General features: G+C 62.5%; 2 protein-coding genes and 1 non-coding gene across 3 annotated transcripts in view; 1 reads left to right on the top strand and 2 right to left on the bottom strand.

Annotated features, from left to right (window-relative positions):
* Positions 1–839, bottom strand: part of MFAP2 (microfibril associated protein 2) — a 5,990-nt gene extending 5,151 nt beyond the window's left edge. The window contains exon 1 of the mRNA XM_077775575.1: positions 794–839. Coding sequence (XP_077631701.1) covers positions 794–839 — 46 coding nt within the window. The remainder of the gene's footprint in view (positions 1–793) is intronic.
* A 2,523-nt stretch (positions 840–3,362) lies between these two features.
* The window catches only part of ATP13A2 (ATPase cation transporting 13A2), a 19,516-nt gene continuing 1,050 nt past the window's right edge, over positions 3,363–21,828 (bottom strand). Inside the window, 29 exon segments of the mRNA XM_077775574.1 lie at positions 3,363–3,497; positions 3,589–3,760; positions 3,762–4,108; positions 4,895–4,991; positions 5,080–5,232; positions 5,560–5,639; positions 5,767–5,883; positions 6,011–6,171; positions 6,831–6,955; positions 7,100–7,220; positions 7,305–7,464; positions 7,552–7,647; positions 8,159–8,365; positions 9,328–9,516; positions 9,609–9,655; positions 9,742–9,852; positions 10,315–10,470; positions 11,320–11,451; positions 11,542–11,608; positions 11,700–11,834; positions 12,546–12,615; positions 12,765–12,842; positions 13,988–14,067; positions 14,310–14,424; positions 14,595–14,653; positions 14,989–15,171; positions 15,272–15,413; positions 20,686–20,885; positions 21,610–21,773. Coding sequence (XP_077631700.1) covers positions 3,363–3,497; positions 3,589–3,760; positions 3,762–4,108; positions 4,895–4,991; positions 5,080–5,232; positions 5,560–5,639; positions 5,767–5,883; positions 6,011–6,171; positions 6,831–6,955; positions 7,100–7,220; positions 7,305–7,464; positions 7,552–7,647; positions 8,159–8,365; positions 9,328–9,516; positions 9,609–9,655; positions 9,742–9,852; positions 10,315–10,470; positions 11,320–11,451; positions 11,542–11,608; positions 11,700–11,834; positions 12,546–12,615; positions 12,765–12,842; positions 13,988–14,067; positions 14,310–14,424; positions 14,595–14,653; positions 14,989–15,171; positions 15,272–15,413; positions 20,686–20,885; positions 21,610–21,773 — 3,899 coding nt within the window.
* Positions 15,447–15,578, top strand: LOC144241364 (small nucleolar RNA SNORA16B/SNORA16A family). The gene has a single exon (XR_013338053.1). It is a non-coding gene; the product is annotated as a small nucleolar RNA SNORA16B/SNORA16A family (small nucleolar RNA).

Below are 21,828 nucleotides of genomic sequence, written 5' to 3'. Positions count from 1 at the left end.
GTCCGCCCCCGGAGCCGCCCCTCCGCCCGCTCTGAGCCCCCCTCCGGGCCCCCGACGGGCCGGCGCCCGCCCTCCAGCCCCGGAGCCGCTGGGTCCTAACGCGAGCCCCGCCCGCCCGCCGAGCCCGCAGGTCTCCAACCCCTGGGGGAGGCACCCCAGGGGCCGCCCTCACGTCTGCGCAGACCTCTGGCGGGGGCAGGGCGCCTCTCCGGGCTCCTCGCCCCGTCTGGGCTGCAGGCTAGTTGTGAGGTGGGTTTTGGAGGACGTGTTACCCCATTTCACAGAGGAGGAAACTGAGGCTCTTCAAGGAGATTCACGCGCTGCAACTCAGCTCTCCCCTCTGGCTTCTCCTACCGTCCAGGACAGCCTTGCTGGCCTGCTTTCCCTCCTGTCTCTCTGGCTGTGCCTTCCGGGTAATCTTAGCCAGCTCCAGGCTGGGGATTGGCTTCCATCACCTGCATTGCAGACCGTGGACCACAGTCTACCAGGCCTGGCGCCATGAATGTCCCCAAGGATCCACGTCCAAATTCATGACCCCTGACCCTCCCCCAGACCTGGCTGTCCTAGAGGTTCCCATCTAGGGAGCAGTACCACCGCCCTTCCATTCCTCAGGCTTCCTCTCTTGCTATCAGCCCCTGCATCCAATCCAGCACCCAGCTTCCGGCTTCACGAGTGTTTTTCACGTGTGTCCACTCTTCCCACTGTGCTGTAAGCCACCATTAGCTCTTGCCCGGACTCTGTAATAAGCTCGAATCTAGGCTTTCCCAAGTGGGCCCTGCCCTTCCAGACCCACCTCTGACACTGGCCGCCTTCTCCTTAAAGCTTCTGCTAGTTTCCATGGTGCCTGGGACCGAGGCTAAATTCCCCAAGGACCCTACCCTTCCATCTTGGTCTGGCTCTGCCTGGTCCCCCAGCAGTCACGATGGCCTTTTGGCGATCTCTCCCTAAACCCCTTCCCCTGCTGGCTACCGCACTTCTGCTCAAACCCTTTCTGTCTCCTGGGACACGGGTTAAGTTGGCCTCCTTCGGGGTATAGAGCAAACCCTCCGTTCCTCAGGGGAGCCTGCCCTTTCTCCCCGAGCCTCCAAGCCCTTTCTGCTCTACTGCTCACAGCTGTCATGTTGCCCTCTGTCTGTGACCATGTGAATCCTGCTCCTCTCCCAGATGAGCTCATGAGCTTGTGAGCCCCACGAAGGCGGCAAGACAGCGACAAAGTCTGTTTTCACTCATCCCCGTTTAGGCTCATTAGGCCCGGCGCCAGCCTCAGAGCAGCTGTTCAGTAAACATCAACGGACTGAATGAATACGTGCTCAGTTCTCCTGGGAGAGCTGGGGTGGGGGGTGGAGGGGTGCAGGTCCCTGCCTCTGGGGCAGCCTCAGCTGTGCCTGGGAGGACATGGGGGTCTCCTTGCCCCCCGCGAGGCACCCCACGACGACCACCTATCCTTTAGACTCTGAATCCGATTAGGCGGGACTTCAGCATGTCCCACGTGTCGTTTGCTCCCTGGTGCTGTTTTGGCAAATGAATGAATATCCGTCACCCCCTCTCCAGGGTCTATCACAGAAGAGCAGGGGCTCGGGCCCTGGCGGCACAGCCGCCTGCCCTCCCTCAGCCCTTGGCTGCTGCCAGGCACCATCCCACTAGGGTAGGAGAGGAAACCACCCGGCTGCAATGCTGTTTCCTACACTTGACAAAAAGGGGAAACAGAGGCCCCAAAGCTTCCTGCTCTGTGTCCTGGCCCCCGATCCTCTGTGCTGCTTCTACCCCCTCCCGGGCCCGAAGGACCCAAGCAGAGGTGGGGAGTAGTCGGTAGCGGGTGTGAGTACTCGTCTCACGACCTTGGAGATCTGCTCCTTCCCTGCTTGCCTCACACACCAGGCTACAAGCTGTACCCGCGCAGAGGCCAAGTTCTTCTGTACACCGTGGTCACACCTGTGCCTGGCTCACGACTCTCCAATAGACGCGTGAACAAAGCGGCTAAGGGACTCAAACCCAGCCTCTCCCGGGGTCCACCTGACCAGAATCCTCCATCCTGATCTGTAGCTGGTTGGGGACTCCATGCCCGGTGCGGGGGGTCTGCAGATGTGCCTCATGTTGGAAATTGCCTTTTCACACCCCACATCCCTTCTGCTCAGTCTGATTCAACATTTACTGAGTTCCTGATAGGCCAGGCCCCGGGCGGCGCCGGGGCTCCCAGTCGGCAGGGGCTTCCGGAGGGCAGGAAGCGGTCTGTCTTTCCCGCTCTCTTCTGCCCGGCACCGATGGGCCAGATGACCGAGGAGCATCTCCAGAGTAGGACTTGGCCAGCGTCCCACTGGTGGGATGAGGTCAGAGGCACCCACCCTTCCCGGTGGGACAGTGCACGTGGTTCGGGGTGGGAGATGTGGGCTCAGAGCCTGGGCCACAAACGCGTCCCAGGATGCGGTGGGGGGGGGGATGGGAGGGGACTGCCCGTTAGATGCCTCCTAGGCGCTGGCACTCGTGGGGGCCATGTCCATTCTCTTCCTGCCCCACCCCCACCTCCGGAGGCCAGGGAGTTAAGGGCGTGGGTGCTGGAGTCAACACGTGATCTGGCACCACCTCTGATAACTCGTGTGAGCTCTAAACCTTAGTCTGTGTATCTGCAAAATGGGAAAAAGATGCCGCAGTCGTGAGGATTAAGTGATGACGCACATGAAATGCTTCACAGGGGCGTCTGGGTGGCTCAGTCGGTGAAGCCTCCGAGCGTCCGATTCCGGATTTCGGCTCAGGTCATGGTCTCACGGTTCCCGAGTTCGAGCCCTACCTCAGGCTCTGCATTGATGGTGCAAGTCCGCTTGGGATTCTGTCTCCCCTTCTCTCTGCCCCTCCCCCACTTATTATTATAAATAAAGAAAAGCAAACAAAACCCAAAATGTTTAATGGAGTGCCAGGCACGTGCTCAACCCGAAAATATCCTTACTGTCAGATGGGGAAATGGAGGCCCAGAGAGGGGAGCTGTCTGATGTGACCTGCGGTGCGAGAAGTGGACACAGGCCAGGGGCTAGCGGCCGGGCCCCCGGTCAGCGCTACCACGCAGGAGACAGCCCTGGCTGTATCAGGAAAATATCATGACTTTATTTGTTCCACGGACAGGGGCTCTGGGGGAAGAGGGAGCCTTGGTGGCTGTCATGTCTACACGGGAGGTCTGGAGGGGGGGACGACAGCATTTCCCCAGCCGAGGGCAGGGAAGGCTGGGCCGGGCAGACCTGGGGCAGGGGCAGGTCACCTGCCGGGCTCCGGGCTGCCGGGAGTGACAGTGGCGGTGGTGTCTCTGGAGACGGGTCCCAGTCGGTGGCTCAGAGGCGGGGAGATCCAGCGTCCAGTGTGCGGACGGGCCCGCGCTACCTCACGGGCCCGGCAGGCGGCGGCCAGGGCTGCTCGGCCAGCTCCCGCTCCAGCTGCTTGAAACGCTTCTTTGAGGCCTTTTTGGGCCGGAGCCGCCGCAGGCAGGCAGGGAGGCACTGGTCCAGCACGCTCTGCGGGGGGGACGGGGGACAGGGCCGCGGCTGCGGCTGCCCCCCCCCCCGAAGGCCCCGCCTCCACCCCACCCCGGAGGGGGGCGCCCACCTCTAGCATGAAGGCCCCCACGAAGTTGCAGGCCACCAGGCCCAGCAGCAGCAGCTTGAAGCAGGTGTCGGCGATGTTCCTCAGCGCCAGCGGGCCTTGCAGGAGCCCGGGGACCAGCAGCAGGCCCACCAGGACGGAGCCCAGGAGCGCCAGGGCCACCAGGAAGGGCACTGGGGGCGAGGGAGGGGCCATGAGGCCGGGGCGCCGCTGNGCTCAAAGACCAGGGGTCAGGGAGAGAGTGGGGAGGGCGGGATGGGGGGCAGGGCTGGGATCGGGGGGCGGGGCTCCCTACTCACCAGGGTTGGGCCACGGTCAGGAAGTAGCCCCCCAGCTGCACGCCGGCCACCAGGGCCACCTGCAGCAGCAGGCTGCTGAGCACGGGGGCACTGAGCAGGGCCCCCGGCGGCCGCGCCCGCCCCAGCGCCAGCGCCGGCCCCGTGCGGCTCATGAGCACTGCCACCGTGGTGGTGATGACCAGGTCGATGGCCAGGAACTGCACGTCGCCCAGGTTGGTGTTGATCTGCCGGCAGGGGAGGGAGGGAGCGAGTAGCAGCAGGGGTACCGGCCCTTCCTCGGGGAAGGAATTGCTCCAGCCCCGCAACCTGACGGGGAGGTGGCACCTTCCTGCCTCGGGGAAGCACCTAGTCTGATGGAGGAGACGCTGCACCGCCTTCGGGGAGCCCTCTCCCAGTCTGAGGGAGAAGGCAGGGGGGCCTAAATCTGATAGGGGAGCTTCCTCCTACCCACAGGGAGCTTCCAGCCCAAGAGGGCGCATAGGCTCTGCCTGTGGAGGTCACAGTTCCTGGGGGACACAGGGACAGAGGCTCGTACGGGATCTGCGTTGCCCCATGGGGTCACCTCCTTTCCAAGGGGGTGAGCTGCGTGTGCTCAGGGCAGAGCGGGGAGATACCCTCTGGGCGGGGTGTGACAGGTATGGCCAAGGTCTCGGCCAGGACGAGCAGGGAAACAGGTGCATCCGTGGGAACGGCGCAGCGACCCTGACTCCGTCCCACATCTGCCTTCGTCCCTGCCAGGGCTCTGCCTCAGTCTCCCTTGCGCTCCCACAGGGCAGGCACGAAATGTCAGCACAGGACAGCCGCCCTTGTTTTGTGGACCTACTGTGTGCCAGGTGCTGAGCTTGGCGCCTTGCGACCTGAGGCCTAGGACCCATCCATGCCACACAGCTAGAAGGCAGCAGGGCAGGATTTGAGGCCACACCGTCCAGTGCAGGCCCGGCTGGGCTCCCAGCCACACTGCTGAGTGTCCTGGCCGTGGGCCCGCTCTGGGCAGCAAGGCCACTGCTCACCGTGTACAGGATCAGGACCGAGACGAACTGGGTCAGGCTGTACAGAGCCATGTACTTGAAGACGCTGAACGACGTGTCGAGGGAACACCGGCCTTCCCTGGGTAGCAGGGTGTGGGCATTAGGGGGCCTGCGCTGGGCTCACAGGCCCCGATGAACCCTGGCCTACCGGCCCCCGCCAGCCTCACCTGATGACCGTGGGCACACACTCAATGCTGGCCATGCTCGAGGTGAAGGGCGAGACCACGGAGGCCTCGGCCTGGGAGAGCGAGATGCCCACGTCAGCCGCCTTCAGGGCCCCGCAGTCATTGGTGCCGTCCCCACACATGCCCACGCAGTACCTGACGCAGAGGGGCGTGCAGGCATGGCTGGAGCCCTTGAGGCGCCTCCATGTCTGGGAGATGACCCCTCTCCCCTCCCACGGGCTTGCTGGCAGAAGGCGGGGATGGCTGGGGCACACAGCAGGGGCTCAGCACATAGGGGCAATTCCTACTGTGGCATGACGGGCCCAGGAGAGCCTGCTTGGGTTCTCCCTGAGGGCGAGGGTAACTCCTAATGCCTGAGGTGGGAGGCAGGGGCTCATGCCCCCCATCACCACCTCCACTACCACCTCCACCACCTCCACCTCCACAGACCAGCTGCCCCCTGCAGGCCCCACACGCACTCACTGAAGCTTCTGGAGCTCACACACCAGCTCCGTCTTCTGCTCGGGAGCCATGCGGGCAAAGACGGTGCCCTGGACCAGGACCTGAGAGCGCACGGAGACGGGGGAGGCTGAGGCGGCTGCAGGGTGGGGGTAGAAGAGCCCCGAGGAGGGAGGAGAGCATAGGGAGGCTTACAGCGACCAGGGGGTGGGGCTTGGGGGGCAGCCCTACCTTGGGCAGCAGCTTGGGGAAGTGCTTCATAAGGACACCAAAGGTGGACCCGTTGAGGGCCAGGTGGCTGGACCGGGGGTCTGGCTCCACGCTGTAGCTCGCGGCCTGGTTGGGATCCTGGGGGGCCCAGGAAGCTCCGCTCAGCTCCCCCTGCCCGCCCCGGAGAGCTGGGGCCCGGGTCAGGGGGCGCAGGGCCAGGGGTCACTGGTGGGGGTGCATGGCCGCAGCCCCGGCTCAGCCTCACCTCAGCCCCGTTTGCGGCCGTGGAGGAGTCCTGTGGCAGGAGCTCGAGGGAAGCGGGCCGGCCTCGCTCAGGGGGTGTGGCGTGGATGATGACCAGACGCTCCCGGGGGCCCACCATGCCGCAGCCCTGGGCCACGGTGACGGCCGTCTGCAGGTTGTCCCCTGGGAGTGTGGGGGCGAAGTGAGGGTTCAGGGGCTCGCTGGGGGGCCATCCTCACCCTGATGCTTACAGATGCGAAAACTGAGGCCAGATACAGTGTGTCTATCGTGACTGGCTGGGTGAGCTCGGGCAGGTACATCAACGTCTCTGAACCCCACTTTCCTCGTCTACAAAACCAGGCATCGANGGGGAGGGTGTGTGTGTGTGTGTTGTGTGTGTGTGTGTGTGTACACACACACACGCACACACCCATGCGAGGGAGGGGAGGACAAGGACATGGACGCAGACCTGTTGGGCTCCTCCGTGTCGCCCTGGCTAGGACCTTTCTTTCCTTGCTCCGTGAAATCGTCACCACTTTCGAGGCTGACATAATTTCCCCCCTTTCCTACAGGTGGAGCTAGAACTTGAACTTGGGGCTGGGCTGGAGCCCAGGCTGATCCGGCATCACCCTGGGACTCTCTGGAGGTCATGCTAACTCCCCTGACCTTCACCTGCCTCATCCATCATCCAACAGAGGGTCAGTTACCCCTTGGGAGAGATACGGTGACGATCCATGAAGCCTCTGAAAAGGCCGGGGCCTGAAGCAGGGGGAAGGGGGGACGGCGTGCCCTGCCCTCGGCCCGCGCCGCCCTCCTGACCCAGGCCCCGCTGCCCATGGTACCTGTCACCATGACGGTGCGGATGCGCGTCCTCCGCAGAGCCTGGATGACCGGCGTGGTCTGCGGCTTCAACAGGTTCCTCATGACCAGCAGCCCGAGGAGGCTCAGCTCCTGCTCCACGGTGTCCCTGGAAGGGGCCGGAGCTGGGTCAGAGGTCGCGCCGCGACCAAGGCCCCTCAGCCAGCCACTGGGCAAGGGCGTCTTCCCAGGGCTCTGCCCACTCCTGGGACTGAGGCACGGTCCCCACGGGCTGGGACAGGGGGCGGCCCACCTTGTCAGTTGCCGAGCGGCCTCCAGGCTGGGCGCCACGGGTAGCGGCTTGCTGGCGAGGGCCACGACGCGGTAGCCGGCGGCCGTGTAGCTTTGCAGCATCTGGGCGAAGTCCATGGGCACTGTCAGGGACAGGCGTGTGTGACGGGGCCGGGGCCTGAGGCTGGGTGCCCACCCCACGCCAGTCGGTGGCCCGCCCCCTGCACCTGTGTCGGGGTTGCAGAGGCCCGCCACCAGCTCAGGCGAGCCCTTGACGTAGGCCTCCGGCTGCGCGGCCCCCGGCCACGCCACTACCACGTCCATGCGCTGCAGGGCCGACGAGAAGGGGAAGCGCCTGAGGATGCTGACGGGCACCAGGGGCTCCTCCTGCAGAGTTGGAGGGGCGGCTGAAGGGCCAGCCCATGGGGCCCACCCCTGCCACCCGCATGCCCTGCAAGCACACCCAAGACTCACCGGGCCCTGCAGCTGGGGCTCCCGAAGCGGGGGTTTCATCACCGCCAGGACTTGGGCCCCGAATGCCGAGTCTGTAGCCGGCCCCTCCTCCAGGACCTGCGGGGCGGGCACAGAAGGTTGGCCTCCGACGGGCTGGGCACCGGCTTGGCCCCGGGGTGGCCAATCCCTGGCCCACGGAGGGAGGCAGTGGCAGATTCAAACTAGACTCAAGGAAGATTCAAACTAGATTCCCATCTAGCCTTCCATGGGAGGCTGGATGGAGCGGAGGTCAAGAACACGGGCTAGAGTCAGATGGACCCCAGTTCAAACCCTGGCTTTACCACTTACAAGCCGCAGGGTGACCTTGGCAAGTTATTCCACATCTCCCTCAGCCTGATCCTTCCTCTCTGTGAGGCAGGTCTGAAGCTTCCTTCCTGGGCTATAGGAGGAGCATGACCCAAGGCCTGTGCGGCGGAGTGCTGGCACCCAGTAGATGCTCGTACGTGGCCTTGGCCACGCGGTTACTTATGATGGTGGCACCCTGGACCCCACCCAAAGCCCTGGAATGAAAATCAGGAGGGGTCGGTTAGAGCCCGGCTGCCGAGGCAGGGGCTGACCTGCTCCTCACCCAGCCAGTAGATTCCACCATCTTGAGGTCCATGGGGTCGCCCACGGTGGTGTCCCGGAGCCGGGTGAGGGCATGGCAGGTGGCCAGCGCTCGGAGCAGGGGCCCCGCGGGCAGGCGCCAGGGCTCTGGGACCAGCGGCAGGAACGCCTGCCCTTTTAGGGGCACCACGCCCATCACATCCAAGCCGTCCTCCGTGAGGGTGCCCGTCTGCGGGGGCAAGGGGTGGGCTGGTGGTGAGTCCTTGGGTGAGCCGTGTGCTGGGCGTCCGCACCCCAGGGCTGCCCTCCCCAGCCCCCACTGCCTCTGTCTGGCACCACTGCCTCCAGGAAGTCTTCTTTCACCCTCCAGCTGGGTCAGGTGGGCCCTGCTTCGGGTTCCCACCCCAGGCCCCTTGGCTACCCTATCGCCCAGCTGATGCGGTAACAGGAAGGGGCACGGGGGGCGGGGCACACGGGGAGTGGCTCAAGGTCACGGCTGAGCGGCTGAGTGAGGCAGTGCAAGGCTGCGTGTCCAAGCCTGCTGTGGGCTCGGTCTGGGGGCTCTGTGAACAGGGTCACGCGCCACACTTTCAGTTTAAAACCTCTCTGTGGCGCCCGGGGGCCTTCAGAATAATTAATGTCGGAACTCCTCCCTGGGGCTCACCAGGCTGTGCCCAGCAGGGCCCCGCCCCCTTCCCCCGCTGCTACAAGAGGCCTCGAGGAGGGGCTGCTCCCCACCGGGTGCCGGCCCTGCCCCGCGTTTCCCACGTCTCAGGTGGCCCACCCTCCCTGAGACCACAGAGAAGACTTCCTCACTGCCCACTCCCTAAGGGAGTGACCCCAAGTAGCACCCATCACGTTACCCCCTTCACTTCCTTCCCCAAGCCCATCACATCATCTGCAGCTTTCTGGGCTTCCAGTTCACTCACTGGGTGGGGGGACAGCACTGTGGGGCCTCTGCTGGATCTGGGCACTGAGCGCAACACGGGGGAAAGACTGGTTTCAGACAGCTCATCTGCCAGACCGTGAGCCTGACGTGGGTAGGACCCGGGTAGGGGGGCTGGTAGCTCTAACGTTTCCACCCTGGGACAGGATCTGGCGCCAAGCAGGCCCTTGGTCAGTGTTGCTGAATGAAGAACAGGTGTGGGGGCCCGGCCGTGGTGCCCAGACCCCCTGCCCGGCGGCCCCCACCTTGTCGAAACACACCAGCTGGAGCTTGCCCCCCAGGTTGATGCGCAGCGGGTGGATGCAGAAGATACCCTGACTCCGGAGCCGGCTCTGGGCGTACAGTGTGCACACGGTCATGGCGGCCGGCAGGGCGGGGGGCACCACGACCGTCACCAGGTCCAGGGCGCGGATCACGATCTCACTCAGGGGCACCTGGCAGGAGGCACCGTGAGCGCCAAGGGCCAGGCCTCCCCCGGGTGCCCGCTGGCAGCCCCCGCCTGGCCCCCCCCCCGCCCGAGGCTCACCCGGTTGCGGTGGAGGATGAAGATGCTGTAGATGGTGCCGAGGAGAGCTGGGGAGACAGCGAGGGGCTCAGCGGGACTGGGGGACGGGGTTTGGGGCGTCCCACCAGCAGAGGGGAATGCAGAGGGCGCTCACCCAGGACAGAGAGGGCGGCCACGAACTTCATGCTGTGCTTGTAGAACTTGAAGTTGATGGGCCGGGGATGCAAGATGGAGCTCACCAGGCCCCCTTTGGCGGTGCAGAACCCTGGGGGGAGCCGGGGAGGCCGAGGGTCAGGACAGGTCCTCTTGGCCCCTCCCCGCCCCCACCACGTGAGACGTGAGGCTCCCGGGATTAGAATTCATCCAGTTTGGGGTTCCTTGTGACGGCCCCGAGCTCACAGGGCTCAGTGAAACCAGAATGAAGGGACAGGATCTATAAAGTGGGTGGATTCCACTTAAAATCCAGATACGTGGCTCTTGCTGCAAAACTCGGATCTGGTGACGCCGGGGCCCATTCCCACACGGGAAGAACCTGCTGGCGCCGTATGGGGCGGCTCCCTTCTGAGGGGTGGGCTCCTCCCTGCCGGCCGCACCCCTGCCCACTTCAGCCAACCCCAAGTCGGGAGTGGGACTTGTCCAAGGCCCCCCAGTAGGACTGTGGCAGAGATGGCCCCGCCCCGCCCTGCGTCACGATCCCAGCATCTGTCCCCGAGTCCCGGACTCCCACCTGTTCGAGTCACCACTGCCAGGACGTGGGGTCCCACGAAGGCCCGGGCCTGCAGGACGAGGGTCCCACAGAAGAGCGTGTGCCGCCGGTGGGTCTCAGGGCAGTAGGGCTCCGGCCCCTCCGGCAGGGCCGTCTTTAGCACTGGAACGCTCTCCCCTGAGGGGGACGCGGGACGCAGCCCATGAGGGGCCTCTGTGCCACTCCTTCCCACCGGCCCGCGCGAAGCACAGAACTGGTTCCTGAAGCCCTAGGTCTCATCTAACTCCTGTAACCACGTGTGCAGAAGCCCTTGCCCCCATTTTACAGAGAGGGACACTGAGGTTGAGAGAGGGCAAAAGACATAAAAGACACAGCCGGGAAATCCTGAGAGGACGTGTGCCAGCCAGGCCCCAGGACCCCTCCCTCGGGGAAGATGGAAAGCGTGTGTACACACGTGTACACGTAGTTGGGGGCAGGGGTTGGGGACGACGTTCGCATTCTGTTGGAATTATTTCACAACAAGCTGTATTCCTTTATAACTCAAACCAATAAGCCACAGGGTGGGGGTGGGGCCTTAACCTCTCCAAAGCCCTAGCCATGCTGTCCAGCAGAGTAGCAATCTTTTTTTTTTTTGTTCATTTATTTATTTTTCAGAGAGAGAGCATGAGCAGAGGAGGGGGAGAGAGGGAGAGGGAGAGAGAGAGAGACAGACAGACACACACACACACACACACACACACACACACAGAATCCAAAGCAGGCTCCAGGCTCTGAGCTGCCAGCACAGAGCCCGATGCGGGGCTCGAACCCACCAACTGTGAGATCATGACCTGAGCCGAAGCCGGACTGAGCTTAACCGACGGAGCCACCCAGGCGCCCTGAGTGGCAATCTCTTACTGAGGGTGTAGGACGAGCAAGTGCTGCCTCCCCAGGAGCAAAAGGGAAAGAAGACCCTCAAAGTCCAGACGCAGGCGAGAGGCCTGCTGGCACAGGAGGAAGCGCGGAGGCCGCGGGCCGGGGGCTGACCTGTCAGGGAGCTCTCGTTGACCATGCACTCCCCAGCCACCAGGGCAGCGTCGCAGGGCACCAGGCCGCCTTCCTGGGGCAGCACCAGGCAGTCTCCTGGCACCAGCTCGCTGGAGTCCACCCATTCCTCCTCTGTGGGCAAGTTGAGGGGCTCAGCACGGCCCAGGGCGCCACCCACCCGCCACCACCTCCTCGGCCTCCCCCGCCTTCCCCAGCGCTCACCTCCCCCGGGCCGGCACACACACACCCGTGCGGACAGCTGCACCATGTCCCTCAGAGTCTGGCTTTGCTGTGGGCAGGGGGGACACGTAGGGAGTGGGTGGGTGGTGGCCCCCCTGGGGACCTGCCTGCCCCTGCCCCAGCCACCTCACACCACCCACCTTTCTGGTCTTGTAGAGCGACAGGCAGATGGAGGCAGTGGAGATGAACAAAATGCACAGGGCGTACGAGTAGTAGCGGTCGGCCAGCCACAGCCCAATGCTGAAGGCCTGGAACCCATAGTAGGGGTTCAGTGCCTGGGGGAGAGGCGGGAAGGCAGCATCAGGGCCTGCGGCCCCCAGGGCAGCCCAGCCCCGGGACGGGCCATTTCCCTGCTCAGCCCCATCCAGACGTCTCCTGAGCTGCCGCGTCCCCCGACCCAGGGGTCTCTGCTCTAGGGAGGACAAAGGCCTTTACATGCCAGGCCCCTGCTAAGCACATCATCTGAGTATCATCCAGTGGTTGACAACAATCCCACAGGGCGGACGCCACCATCACTCCATTTTGCGGATGGGGAAACTGAGGCACAGTAGGGTCAAGTCACTTGCCCCAAACCACACAGCTCCCAAGTGGCTGCCTGGGGGTTACATGAGGCCAGACGTCAGAAGCCTGTCCCCCTTTTATGGGCATCTGGCTCAGACGACCATGATGCTCAGTGACCTTGAGGACATCTGGGTCCCTTTGTCCCCTAGGCCATGTCACCCCTCCAAAGCCTGGGTTCTCTGCATGGGAACTGAGTGTCCCTGCACCATGGTTGCCAGACGGTTCCAGTGTCTAAAGCACAGAAAGGTACGGCTCTCACTCGCAGGGGAAGCCCAGCCTGCGTGGCGTGGCCTCCGGGCCTCTACTGCCAGCCTCAGCCCGCATCAGAGCCTCCAACTGCTTGCCCTGAGCTGACGGGGTCTGAGAGGACTCTCCCCTAGGGGGAAGGACTCTGCCACTGGAGACCGGCCCAGCGACAGCCCTACCTCGTCCACCAGCAGCTGCGGATAGGACTTGACCGGCACACCGATCACGTTGGGGCCATAGATGGTCTTCCTGCAAGAGAAGAGGTGGGGCCGAAAGATGGAGGGGCAGTGGCGGTGGACCCTCCAGGGTCCTCATCTTACAGCCACAGAAGGGCACATTCTGGGGAGCAAGACGGGGTCCCCAGAGCGCTGGAACCTCTGGTCCAGGGCAGCACCCACCTCACGGCTTGGTCCTGGAGGCTGAGGCCGGAGCAGGAGCGGTGGACGTCCTCACAGGTGCGCCCGTGGTCCAGCAGGCTGCGGAGGGCGGGAAGGGGACTCGGATGGGCGACGGGGCCCAGACGCCATCGCAGGCCAGGGACTCGGGGCTCTAGGCCCCTTCTGGCCCACTGAGCTCCTGGGAGGAGGCAGGACCCTCATGGACTCTGGGCTTAACTTTGTCCTTCTGTCCCTCTGACTGGCCCCAAATCACCTCTTCAAGGATGAGCAATGAGAGATGATGATATTTAACAGCGACAAAAGCCACTCTTAATTAGCGATGGGGGTATATCATTTGCATTGATGACGCCTTCTGTAGGCGACTCCACCTCCCTGTGACTCAGTTTCTTCCTCTGCGGAACAGGGATGGAGACAGCACCTGCCTCAGGGCTGCGGATGGAATCAGCAAGGCGCCATGCAAAGCGCATGACTAGGATCTGGCACCTACCACGTGCAAACACATCAGCCATTTGCGCTATTCCCGTCCCGCGGCAGAGGCTGGCGCTGTCCCCTCGTCTGCAGGGCACTCGCCTCCGCAGACGCGGCCGGCACCGCAAACACCTGTCTTCACAGGCGGGCTGCTCCCGGCAGCGTGAGCTGCTCTGCCGAGAGCCGGGAAGCGCCGAGGCGTTCACGTCCACGGCCAGGAGCCCACCACCACCATGGGCGGGGGTGCAGGGGACGATGGGTAAGTACCCCCAGCTTCCTCACCCCTCGGGTGAGGGCACCCGGAGCCCGACACGGGCTCAAGAAGATCCCCTAGGGGACCGAGCTCCCTGTGATACCTTCTGGTCCCCCCTCACCTCGCCAGTGTTCCCTGGGAGCACGTTCCATGCAAGCTCCTTGCACCTGAAGGCGTGTCCTGAGCTCACATTTCTCAAGGAGGTGGCAGAGCAGGGACGAGACCCCAGATGGAGGGTCCCAGTCCAGAGCCTAAGTTTGGCCCGAGGCGGAGCCAAACTTTATGTGAAGCTTCTGCATTTCCCCCTCGAGATAAGCCTAGAGGGCACGGATTCTCTTTAGGTCCCAGTTACAGGGACTCTGTGGCCTGGAGAGGCTCAGTGACTTGCTCACGCCGCAGGGGACCAAGGCACAGAGCTGTGGGGGACCCACGCAGGGCCACCTCATGCCACGTCTCCTGCCCGGCCCAGCACCGGTGTGCGTGTACGGGCCCTGACCCCTACCTGACTTGGCAGAAGGCTTGCTGGCTCTCGATCCAGACGTAGCGCTGGCCCCGGAAGAGGTAATATCGCAGCATCCGCTGCTGGGTAGGAGACAGAAGAGGCTNGGGGGGGCGGGCAGGGAGGGCAGGGGTAGAGGCCGGAGTCACAGGAAAGAGGCAGGGAGGCCTGGATGTGTTAAGGTGCTCAGCCGGCATCGTGGACATTTGGGACAGCGGGACCAGGGGAGCCTGGGGAGTGTGGAGTCCAACCCAGCATCGTATAGGGCGTGAAAGTGAGGCCCAGGGAGGGTTGAGGACTTGCCCGGGCCCAGCGGTCCACTCACCGCCTCGTCGTTCCTGCAGAACTGGGTGGTGTCCTTCCACGCACCCTCCGGTACGGCCCCCACAGCCGCCTGGCTCCGGCCGTCCTCTGCCTGGACCTGGGCGGGCAGCTCCAGGCTGGGAGGGGAGTGGGGGTTACTGTGGCACTCTGGAACATTCCAGCACATCCCCCATCCCCACGGAGCCACGGTCCCTCCCTGGGGCGCAAGGCACCAGGGTCGGAGACTCTGTGGGAGGGGGCCGGTGGGGAACAGGGGCTTCTGGGAAGGGTGATGCGGCTGCCTCACCTGCCCTCACTGATGGCCTCAGTCTGCACCTGCACAGTGTACAGCTGCCACGAATTATCCTGGAACACAGAGGTGGGGGCTTGGTCCCAGAAGAGACTCCTCCCTTCCCAGGCCCCACCCTGCCGCCCCGTGGCCCCTGCTGGAGAAGGCAGGGATCAAGGACATAGCTGACCCCCGTCAGGAGCCACCTAACCTGCCCCTTCAACCCACTGCTCAGATGGGAAAGCCGAGGTCCAGAAAGGACAACCCTTGTTGTAAGGTCCCACAGAAGAGACTCAGGGGCCAGACCGGGCTGAGAACCCAAGCAGGCCCCCCCGCCCTCCCGCCCCCCCCACCTCCCCTGACCCACCGCCACCCTCCCCAGCGCCAGGCTGCCCCTGCTGGCCTGACTCACCTCTTTGTCTCTTATTTCGATGACGAGTGTTTCGGCGTGGGCCAGGTTGCAGGGCCGCAGCCGCAGCCGCACCCCCCACACCGGCTTCCAGCGGAACAGGAGCAAGGGGATCCCCGCCATCATCCAGACCACCAGGTGATAGCCTAGGACCCTCCATGGACTGCCACAGTAGCCGCTGAGCCTCTGCGGGGAGGCCAACACAGAGGGCCGAGGTGGGGGCGGGGCAGGCTGGAGGAGGAGCCGGGGGTCTGGGTGGCCCACCCGCCCACACCTGTGCACGTACCACGGATGAAACTGAGGAGCTGAGGGGATCTACAGATGTCTCTATCGTCAGGGTCCCATAGCCGGCGGGCGTGCTGCCCACGAGAGGGCTGCTGTCTGTGGGCACAAAGGAGAGAGGCCGTGGCGGGGGAGTGCTGCTCCTTCTATTTCTTTACCCCTAATAAGCACTGTCATTTTGTGGCCCTGATCGAAGCTGCAGCCATTTCCACGCTGCTGCCATGGTCCGAAAGGAGCCGGCGTGACTTTTCCTTGACGGTCCCCATTCTGTTTGCTGTAACCGATCTGTAGCATCTTGGGAAAAGACAGTCCCCACTGTCCCTGCCATCTCTCAGGTACAGACAGAACCCGTGTTAACACTGACATGTGTCCAGAGGCTGGCAGAAACGTCCCATTAACGGGGTCCCACATATGGTTACCGGAATAAGGCTTTCGAGAACTTGCCTACTGAGACCAAGCACGAGCCTGGATATGGAAGTGGGCTGGAAACGTACTGGACAAAAGGCAGAGTGGCAAGTGGCACAGACCTGTGTGGTGCTTTGGGCCCCCACGGGGAGAAGCTGAAGGTGTCAGCACCGGCACCAAAGGCAGTCACACCTTCAATTCTGAAGGGCACAAGAAGGGACCCTAAGGTTGTTCAAGATAACTGCATCCACAGCTGTGAGAGACAAAGGTTCTCGCCTGAGTGAAGGGGCGCTTTCCGGGAGTGGGGGTCTGGGCGCCAGGACCGTGATGCAGCACAGCCCCCTCGGGACCCGGGCACCGCCCCCCCCAGGTTTGCAGGCAGCGCCTGATTCTGAAGACGCTGAAGACACCTGCTTGTTGCCGATGCTGTGGTTAAAGTGAGGTCTGCCGGGGGCACCTGGCGGCTCGGTCGGTGAAGCGTCCGACTTCGGCTCAGGTCACGATCCCATGGTTTGTGGGTTCAAGCCCCATGTTGGGCTCTGTGCTGACAGCTCAGAGCCTGGAGCCTGCTTCGGATTCTGTGTCTCCCTCTCTCTCTGCCCCTCCCCCCGCTTTCTCTCTCTCTCTCTCAAAAATAAGCATTAAAAGAGCCTGGAAAACTGCATCTGTGATTAGGGGTTCACAGCTGGGAGGGAGACAGGAGGCGAGCTGGAAGACAACAGGCGATTTTAGGTGCAAAACTATGACCTTGCTACTCATGCTGGTACCTGGCCTGACCAATAAAAGACTTAAGTGAAAAGAAAAAAACCGCGTCGCTGTTTTATAAACTGGTCTGACGGATCTAACAGCTGTTATCTGGCCGTTCTACTGGTTCTCGCTCATGGTGTCCTGGTCCCTTGTGTGTTTGGTTCTCTCTGGCTGAGCGGCGGCCCAGGATGGGGTGGGGGACAGGGACTGGTGGGCACCCCGAGCTTCCGAAGCCCTCACACATCCAGCTGGTGGATTCCTGGGCGCCCTGTGCCCCCCTTTTCCATGTGGTTCCCACCCTGAGAGCAGGGGCTCCTCCTCGGTCAACTCCCATGCCCAGCAGAGGTGCTGAGAAGGCCAGATGTCAGGCCGTCTCTGACAGCAGCCAGCAGAGGGGCCTCCGCTCCAAAGGGGAACTGGGGAGGGGGGAGGAGCCCAGCCAGTGTGGGAGGTGGGCAGACAGGAGGGCTCAGCTGGGAAGAGGAGCCGCTGTGTCTCAGCTGAGGAGTTACCAGGATTCCTTACTTAACCCTCTGCAAAGGGATGGCTATCACCCCCATTTTACAGATGGGAGAACTGAGGCTCAGAGATTAGCATTAGGTGGCTCTGTTGCAGAAATTCTGTTTCCTCCTGTCTCCCCGACTGCAGAGCTGTGGTGCTGACATGCAGGGGAGTTCAGACATGCAGGGGCCTGGGCAGCAATGCCGGGCTGCCTGCACGGTTCCCAGGAGCCTCTGGAAAAGTTCGCTTAGAGGGATGGGAGGGCTGGGCAGGGGTGGGGGTGGAGAGCAGGCTGCGGGTTTTCCCAGCTCCCGTCCATCCCTTCCCTTCCCCAGAGGACAGCCCTGCAGAGCCCTGGCCTAGAAGTTTCCACCAACGAGCCCAGGGTATCCCAGGCCGCTGCTGCCGTCACAATATCCCCAGTCCCTCAGCTGCTCTGTCCTCAAACACTTGGGCTTTTGAAGCTTTCAAAACAGCCACCACTTCTGAAAGCCTACTATGCACACGCAGCCTCTGCTTCTGGCCCTTTTTACACGGTTGTCACAATAACCCTGCCATGTGAGCTCAACTACTGGCCCCTTTCTATAGAAGAAAAGGAGGCTCAGAGAGGTTCAGTACCTTGGCCAAAACCACACAGCAAGTACATGGTCATGTGAGGCTGCAAGTCCAGGCAGGCAGACTCCAGGGTTTTCTCCCTCTGCTGTGCCACCCGAGACCACTCAGGATTGGGGGCCATGTGTCCCCATCAGGTCTGGCAGTCTGTGCTCTCCTCCCCCAGCCCCCGGATCTCCCGGAAATGACGGTGACAATAATTACTACGGTAGTGACCATAAAAAGAATAGCCAACGGCCGCTAGGCACTTCCTGGGCGACAAGACCCACTCCAAGCATCCCCGTGAATTCGCACATTTACCCTCCAGCAATGCGAGGAGGCGGACAAGGGAACTGAGGCTCAGAGGGACAAAGACCGCAGGTAAAGGATGGAGCCAGGAAGCTGGAGCCACACCGTGTGCTTCTGGGGCCTTCTGGGGCCATGTGGGCATTTTCAGAGACCAGGGCTCTGGGCCTGCACCCCCCTAGGCCTTCCTGAACTTGATGAGTCAACAACCCAATTAAGGCAAGCCCCACCTCCGGCCAGTCCCGCCCCTGTCCACTCGGCTGACTCAGAACACAAACAGAGCTGTCAGCTCCAGGCGACATGGGGGGACGGACACGGACACACACACACACACACACAGGGCCTCAGTCTCCAGCAGCAGAGTCTCAAAGCCGGAGGGGCAGGAGACCAGGTCAGCCTTCTTCCCTGGGGCTCACACTGGCCCCAGCCCAGGTCTCCCGAGATGGTCCCTTTCACTCTCTGGTCCCTCCCAGTCCAGCTTGTGAGCGAGGCCTGTCAGGGGATCACCTCCTTCCCTTTCTGACCGCAGCCCGCAGACTGAGCACAGTGGAGGGCCCTGGCTATCTGGTGTGGCCTGGGGGTGGGGATCACTTGGGCTCCAGGCCTGGGGGGGGCGGGGCAGAGGGGCAGGCATTCGGGGCAGGTGTCACAGCCTGGCAAGCTGGGTTCTCAGGTCCTTGGCTACCAAAAAGCCAGCCCTCTCCACTTCAAAAGGCGACAGTCCCGGTTGCTACTGGAATCCCAGCTGTCTCTTCTGCCAGAGACCGGCTCCCTGAGCGGGGCAGGGTGGGGAGTTTTCACCTTTACGGTTGATCTTGGCTGTTCTGAGGTGTAAGGGGAAGAGCATCTCAGGGTGATAAGGGGTTGACATGGGCCGGGCATTGTTCCGTGGGCTTTATACACGTGAACCCACTCATTCCTCACCGCAATGCTATGAAGAGGGTACTCCTTTTATCCCTATTTTACAGATTAGGAAACTGAGGCCGGGAAACTGAGGCTGAGAGGCGAAGTAAGTTGCCCAGAGGCCACAGAGCCAGTGAGTGGTGGGATCTGGACTCTGGTGGTCTCGCACAGGGGTCCATGCTTTTTCTTTTTAAATTTTTAAGCTTATTTATTTTGGGAGAGACAGAGATAGTGTGAATAGGGGAGGGACAGAGAAAGAGAGAATCCCAAGCAGCCTCCGCACTGTCAGCACAGAGCCTGATGCTGGGCTCGAACGCACGAAACCGTGAGATCGTGGACTTGAGCCGAAACGGAGTGTCAGATGCTTAACCGACTGAGCCCCCCGGGCGCCCCTAGGGTCCATGCTCTTAACCACGGTACTTCCGTCCTCATGGCTGTCTTCCTGTCTTCGGCAGAGCCCCTGGCTCTCCTACAGGCTGTGTTCTGGGAGGCAAGTACCTTAACCTCTCTGGGCTTCCATTTCCCCTCTCTGGGAGCATAACCCTGAGCAGCTGGCACATGAGGAAGTGTGAGCAGCCGCCGCCCAGGGTGTCTAGAGTCCCTGAAGCGTGGGCCAGTACACGTGGCAGCTGCTGGCTTCCCTGCCTCGGAGATGTGGCTCTGCCTTATTTCCCAGGCTCTCCCTTACGTTCCCATCACCCCGGCTGAACCCCACAGCGTGCCCCTCCTCCTTTCCCCTGTACACACTCCACAGCCTCTCGGGGCTAAGTGCTCGGCTGGGGACAGGGAAGAAGCCTGCAGCCTGCTGGGCCACCCGGAGCGGGTCACTTCGCTCATCTGTATCTGTGCTGCTGAAGCGAGCACATCACTTCGCTCCTCTGATCTCATTCTGCAACAATCCAGCTATTTATCCCACTTAACAGGTGAGAAGGCTGAGTCTCAGAGAGGAAGTGTCACCAACTTGTCGCAGCTGGAAAGGATCTGCCTTGCCCCAAAGGCCTCTCTGTCCCCCTCAGCCACAGCCACCGGCAGCCATCACACCATCGGGCCCGCACGGGCGTCCCCCGTCCTGCTCACCACGCCCTGGCGCGAGGCGGGGACTCCGGAACCATTTACTGAACGGAGGAAAGAACCAGCGCATGGCCGCACATGTGGCTGATGTGACAGCAGCAACCCCGGCCTCGGCCTCGGGGCCCGTCAGCCACCAGAGGCAGAAGTGTGAATTTGGCCTTGAAGGGCCCTGCCAGAGGTCATCTTGGGCCACCCTCGTTCGCCCGCTTCCCCCAGGCTCTACACACGGTTCCCTCTGGGAAGCCCCTCCTGGTGCCACCACACAGCCCTTTCAAGAGGATGGTCTCCCAGTCGACCTCCGGGAGGAAGGAAGAAAAAAGAAAGAGGGGNGGGTGTTACATGGAAACCAACTTGACAATACACTATTTATTGTAAAGAAAAAAAAAAAGAAAAGTAAAGAAAAGAAAACGCTAGTCTAGAAAACATCTAGAAAACTCTAGTTTCCAGGCAAGATCCAGCCTGGGGCTCGCTCTCCCTGTCTAAACACTGGCAAGTACCTCTTTATCTCCCGTCACATCTCAGCTCCCCAGGGAAGGGGTCACATCTCAGCACCGGCTTGGGCTGGCCCAGAGCCAATACTTTTCAGGATGATTGTATTGAATAACAGTGACTGATCTTCAGGCCTCACTGAGGGAGGGGCGATTCTGATCTCATTTTACAGTCAGGGAAACGGAGGCAACAAAGCTTAAAAGTACCTCGCCCAGAATCCTACAGCTTGGAAGGGCAGCAGCGGGAAATGAGTGGGTCTGAAGGAACACATTCCTCTTAGTTTCTATCCTCACAGCCGCACCATGAAAAAGAATGGATTCGGATCCCATGTCAAATGAGGCACTGAGAGGTTGATTAATATGTCCGCAGTCACACAGATACGGGCTGTCAAGACTAGACTTGAACCTGGCCTGCCTCTGCAGCCCTGGGGCGATGCCGCCAGCACTCCAGAGCGGAGGGGCTGCAGTGGAAGCCATCTGAGAACCTCTTGTTTCCTGCGGAAGCCCCGGCTTCCTGCTGGTGACCTGGCAGTCGCCCAGGGCAGCGTACTGCCTCCTCCCGTACAGTGCTTCCCCTGTGGACAGAAGCTCCTCTCCTCTGCCAGGCTAGGGGGGAGAGGGGCAGCCTGCTAGTAGTAACCTGATCTCTGGGTCTGGTGTTCAGAGGGTATCTTTCTTCAGCTTTCCTCCTTCCTCACCCCGGTGCACTCCCAGTGGGGTGGGATGGGGTGGGATGGGGTGGGATGGGGTGGGATGGGGCAGGGAGGCATGGGGAGAGGGGAGAGAGGTGGGAGGTGGGAGGTGGGAGGGAGAGACCAGAACAGAGCGCTCTGCAGCTACAGAGGACGCTCAACCTTTGGTGGGTCCTCTGCTGAGGCCCGAGTGACTGACACAGAGATGAGACCCTCCCGGGGAAGAGCCGTCTACTGGGCCCCTTCTCAGCTGGTGCGACTTAACTTAGACTCTGAAAAGGGTGGGCTTGAGACACGGTGGTCCGGGATGGGTAACATGCAGGGTGTGGTCTTTGGACCGGGTTGTTGACAAGCTTCCTCTGGAGGCCTGAGGCAGGAGTGGTATTTGTGTCCCTCTCACTCAGACCCAGGGACTCGGCGGCCTGGGATCTCCAACCCCATTCATTCATTCATTCATTCATTCATTCTGCATTCACCCAAGAGGAGTAAAGTATCCAGAGGTCCCGGAGGCGGTGGCGTCCACCCATCTACTCCATAAATGCGGCCTTCCCCCCGCCCTGGACATCCGTCACTGCGGGAGGGAGCCCAGGGGGCGTGGGGCATCTCCCCGCGCCCCTTCCCCGCGGGCCGCCAATCACCCCCATGCACAGTGCTCCGCGCTGCCGGAAAGCAGGGAGGCGACGGCTCCGCGCGGCGCCATCCCCGGCCTCCTGGCCGCTTTGGGAAGGGGCCCCCGCCGACTCTCCCAGGAGGGGGCCGGGCACGGGGGTGCCCCCGGAGGTCGTTCCCCTGGTCTGCGAGCCTGCGGTGGCGGTGTCGCGTCACGGCAGGCACGACGACCGGAGGCCCGAGGACCG

Source organism: Crocuta crocuta, unplaced genomic scaffold (assembly GCF_008692635.1).
Source record: "Crocuta crocuta isolate KB4526 unplaced genomic scaffold, BGI_CrCroc_1.0 scaffold127, whole genome shotgun sequence".
NCBI classification, from domain to species: Eukaryota; Metazoa; Chordata; class Mammalia; order Carnivora; family Hyaenidae; genus Crocuta; species Crocuta crocuta.
This window is presented reverse-complemented; position numbering and strand designations above follow the sequence as displayed.